Source organism: Chrysochloris asiatica, unplaced genomic scaffold (genome assembly GCF_000296735.1).
Source record: "Chrysochloris asiatica unplaced genomic scaffold, ChrAsi1.0 scaffold00050, whole genome shotgun sequence".
NCBI classification, from domain to species: Eukaryota; Metazoa; Chordata; class Mammalia; order Afrosoricida; family Chrysochloridae; genus Chrysochloris; species Chrysochloris asiatica.
Genome location: NW_006408568.1, coordinates 10915331 through 10920047, shown reverse-complemented (window position 1 = coordinate 10920047; position 4717 = coordinate 10915331). Strand labels below are relative to the sequence as shown.

The 4717-nt window shown below is 42.7% G+C and overlaps 1 protein-coding gene across 1 annotated transcript in view; it reads left to right on the top strand.

Annotated features, from left to right (window-relative positions):
• The window catches only part of CECR1 (cat eye syndrome chromosome region, candidate 1), a 24393-nt gene extending 23626 nt beyond the window's left edge, over positions 1-767 (top strand). Inside the window, exons 8-9 of the mRNA XM_006862780.1 lie at positions 62-264; positions 674-767. Coding sequence (XP_006862842.1) covers positions 62-264; positions 674-767 — 297 coding nt within the window. The remainder of the gene's footprint in view (positions 1-61; positions 265-673) is intronic.
• Positions 768-4717: the final 3950 nt, after the last annotated feature.

The following is a 4717-nucleotide window of genomic DNA, read 5'->3' as shown; positions in this document are numbered from 1 at the left end:
CATGTGATAACTATTTTCAAGGAGCCAAGTTGACCTTTTTCCCTTGACTTTGCTTGGGCAGGTTCTAAAGCTGGTGACAGACCTGAGAAACCACCCTGCAGTTGCATTCATGGCCATTGGGTACCCCATGGTGATCAGTTCTGATGATCCAGGCTTCTTTGGTGCTAAAGGCTTGACCCATGATTTCTATGAGGCCTTCATGGGCATTGGCGGGATGAATGCTGACCTGAGGACACTCAAACAGCTGGCTATTAACTCTTTCAAGTGAGTGTCTTTGCATAATTCCTGTATCCCCCAATCCCCTCTTTCATCTCTCCATCCCACCATGGGGCAACTTGTATTTATCTCTACTAGAAGTTTGGGGTGAAAGTCTAGATGGTTTCTATGGGTTTTCCCTATATCACCTCTGATCTGCTCCAATTCTTGGATGGGGAGAAATATGTTCTAGGAGCATCTTGTTGTTGTGCCATGAACAAGTGCCGTTGAATCTGTTCCGACCCATAGTGACCCTGTATAGGGTTTCTGAAGAATGAGCTTGAACGGCCAGCCTTGCAGTTCAAACCAACTTTGTAATCCAGTGTGTTAACTCACAGAGCCACAGAGCTCCTTATATTCCTTGTCTCTTTCCTCCACCTTTACTCTGGAACTGACCTAGGTTCTTCTTCTCCTGTAGGTACAGTTCCTTATCATCATCTGAGAAAAAGACTGCCCTACAGACCTGGGAGAAGGAATGGGATACGTTTATAGATAACCTAGTCAAGAAGTAAGGAGAAGACAGTCATTCCCCAGCTGTTTCCCTACTTCCCTTTAGTCAAGTACAAAAAGAGTGTCACTGGATGAGTTATCTTCACTTTTCATTAACTTAAATCCACTCCAATAAAGTCTCTTCACCTCCAGTACTTTATCAAAACTGACTCTTGTGAAAGTTGTCAATGGCCTTCATAGTGCTTGACCCTCAGAAGCACTTGATCAGTTGACCAAATTTACCTTTTTGAGATATTCCTATTTTTCAACCTAAGCTGTCTTGATTTCTTCTCTCTCTCTTTAGCCATTGCTTCTGGTTTCCCTTCCCCAGATTCCCTTTCTCTATCTGATCTCTGTGTTGGCTTTCCTTAGGGCTCAGTATGGGGTCTCTTCTCTTCTCTTCTTTACTCATTCTATACCCTTTTCCTGGGTAGACTCATCCATTCCCATGCTTTCAAATACTATTTATTTGCTGATGATTTCTAAATGTAATTATCCACTTGGATGGCTCATAGAAATCTCAGAAACCTGCCATGAGTAATCCTAAACCCTGACCCACTTACTTTTAAGCATGCTCATTTCTTGGTCTTTCCTATCTTGGTAAATGACATCTCTATTTATCTATTACCACCAGTTGAACAAGGTGAAAAATTTCAAAGAAATGCATAACACTATTCTCCCCTCTGCTCCCTACATTCAGGGCATCATCAAATCCAAATACATCTACCTTCAGAATGTATTTTGAATCAATCTACTTATCTCTACCTCTCCTGCTGTTGTTGTTGTTATAAGGCACCCTTTGAGCTGGTACTGACTCATAGCGACAGAATGAAACACTGCCGGGTCCTGTGCTAACCTCACAACCGTTGCTACACTTGAGCTCGTTGCTGCTGCCAATCCATCTCCTTGGGGGTCTTCCTCTTTTTCACTGACCTTCCATTTTACCAAACATGATATCCTTCTCCAGGGGCAGGTCCCTCCAGATAATATGTCCAAAGTATGAGAGATGAAGTCTGGCCATCCTGGCCTCTAAGGAGTATTCTGGCTATACTTCCAACACAGATTTGTTTGTCTTTTGGCGGTTCATATTGTGGTTGTTAAGTGCCATTGAGTCGGATTTGACCCATAGCAACCCTGTATAGGGTTTCCAAGGAGTAGTTGGTGAACTTGAACTGCCAACTTTGAGGTTCAAACTAACATTGCAGTCCAGTGGATTAACACACATCACCACACCAGGACTCCTGGCAGTCCATAGTATTTTATATATTTTCCTCTAACATCATAACTCAAATGTTTCCCAGGCTGGAAATCTTTATGGGAGCAGAAAGCCTCATTTTTCTCCTGCTGAATGGCTGGTAGTACCCACTACTACCTGAGTCACTCCTAATTGATCTTTCTTTTATTCTTTTTGACCCTTCAATTCAGAGCAGAGTGACTTTGTAAAAATGGAGGCAAAATTCATATAACATATGATGAACTGTTTTGAAGTACACAATTCAGTGGCATTTAGTACATTCACAATGTGGTACGACCACGAGCTCTATAGAATGCCTTTTTAAAAATTAAATTAAATTGGGTTACCCCATTGTTTACAACCCAGTGCACTTAGAATAAAATCTAAATGTCGCAGCAGGGTTTATAGCTCTCTGCGTAATCTGGTGCCTGCCTCTCTTTCAGTGGTACCCTGCTTCCATTGCCTGCTAGTGCCCACCGTGCTGGACATTTGTTCCTCAAGAACCCTGGGGCACATGAGGATAAGCACTGAACTGCTAACCACAAGATTGGTGGTTCAAACCCATCAACTGCTCCATGGGAGAAAGATGAGACTGTCTGTTCCCATAAAGATTTACAGTCTCTGGAACCTTCTCTAGGGTCACCATGCATCAGAACTGATTCAGTGACAGTGGGCTCCTTTTGCTTCATTTTTTGTCCTCACTCTTTCCTCATTGTCTCCACCAGGACTCTCCTTTCTTCCCATTTTTATCTAACTTCTGTTCACTCTTTAGGTTTCAGGATTAATGCCATTGACTTAGAAGGGTTTTCCTGACCTTTTGTCATTCTCTTGCATACCACTCTCTTCTTTTCCTCATGACTCTTATCATGACTTATGTACTGATTTCCATGTTTATAGTCCTCCCCTCTCCCCTCTAGACTGTAAGCTCCATGTGGGCAAGCATGAACAAATGTGTCTCTCACACCATGATGCTGGATCCTAGCTCAGTGCCCCAAACCTAGTTAGTGCTCAATAAAAGACGGCTTGAATAAATGGCTGCATTCTGTATTTGTTGAATTACTTGCTGAGACAGGAGGGAGCAGAGCAGAATCTCCCCAAATCTAAGATTTCACGGATCCAGTCTGGCTCCTAGCATGGTTTTTGGGAGAAGAAAGACATGAAGCTAGTCCTGTTTTCACTATACTAAAGGAGCTCTGGTAGCGTAGTGGTTACGAATCGGGCTGCGAACCTAAAGGCCAGCAGTTCTAAACTACCAGCTGTTCCACGGAAGAAAAATGAGGCTTTCTGCTCCCGTAAAGATTTACAGCCTCGGAAACCCTGTACAGGGTCACTATGGGTCGGAAACGACTCAACGGCACTTAACAACAACAACAACAACAACAAAGGAGTTGAAGGAGAATCTAAGAATTTGTTAGAAGTCCCAAATAGATTCTAATATCTTCCTATCCATTACTCATCACCTAAGTTCCAGGTTCCTGAGCTCCCAGGCCAGCACGGCCTCTGGTTAATGGTATTGGAACAAGCCTTGTCCACTATGGGTCATCAACATAGGCTGGGGACTTGGTGGAACAAAACTACCTCTAGGATTCTGTCAATTCTGAGGGTTTTTGATTCATTGCCTTAACCAATCCAAGCAGATTTCTTTCAGGTTTCAATATAATAGATGTTCATTTAATAAATGATGAGATCATAAAAAAGACCATACTTAGTAGTATGATAAAGACGTGTGGAACCCCTGAGACTGTGGCCCTTAGATACCCTACAATCCTGGAACTGAACTCATTCTGAGAATCAACTTTCAGCCAAACAATTGTTGTTGTTGTTAAGTGCCCTCAAATCGGTTCAGACTCATAACAACCCTGTGTAGGGTTTCCAAGTAGCAACTGGTGAGTTTGAACTGCCGATCTTGAGGTTCAAACCAACCTTGTGGTCCAGTGCTTATCCTACAGTGCCACATCAGTACTCCAGCCAAACAGTAGACAGGACTATAAAAGTGAATACTCTGGTAGTGTAGTGGTTAGGAGTCCAGACGAAAACCCTATACAAGGCCGCTATGAGTTGTAGCTGACTCCACATCACACCACCACCACCACCATAAAAGTGAATAATAACATCAGGGAGGAAGGTACTCCTTAGTACAACCATAGACACCAAAAGTGCAGAATTTGCCCTAACAAAGCTCAGAATGGGGGAAGAGGCAGGAAAGACTAACAAAAGGAAATGACAAAAGGGAACTCAGGAATGAAATGGGAAGTGTTGTTACATCCATAGAAGGCATTGCCAAATGCTACAAAACAAAATATGTATGAATTGTTGAGTGGAAAACTAATTTGCCGTTTTTTACCGAAACTACAATTAAAAGTTTATATATGCATATATATGTGTGTGTGTGTATGTATATATGGCCATTAAGTCAGTTCTGACCCATAGTGACCCTGCATAGGGTTTCTAAGGAGCAGCTGGTGAGTTTGAACTGCTGACCTTAAGGTTCAAACCAATCTTGTGGTTCAGTGCTTATCCTATAGGGCCACACCAGGACTCCATGTATATATGGTTACTATGAGTCACAACTGATTCCGTGGCACTTAACAACAATCAACAGTGCTCTTAATACTGAGATGGTCACTGAAGAGCTGAAGGCTAAACTTCAGATTAAAGCAGAGGACTTCTATTCAGGTGCCTGTGATCTTGCATGACAATGTATGTCTGCACACCTCTACCCACACTGTTGGCACTCCA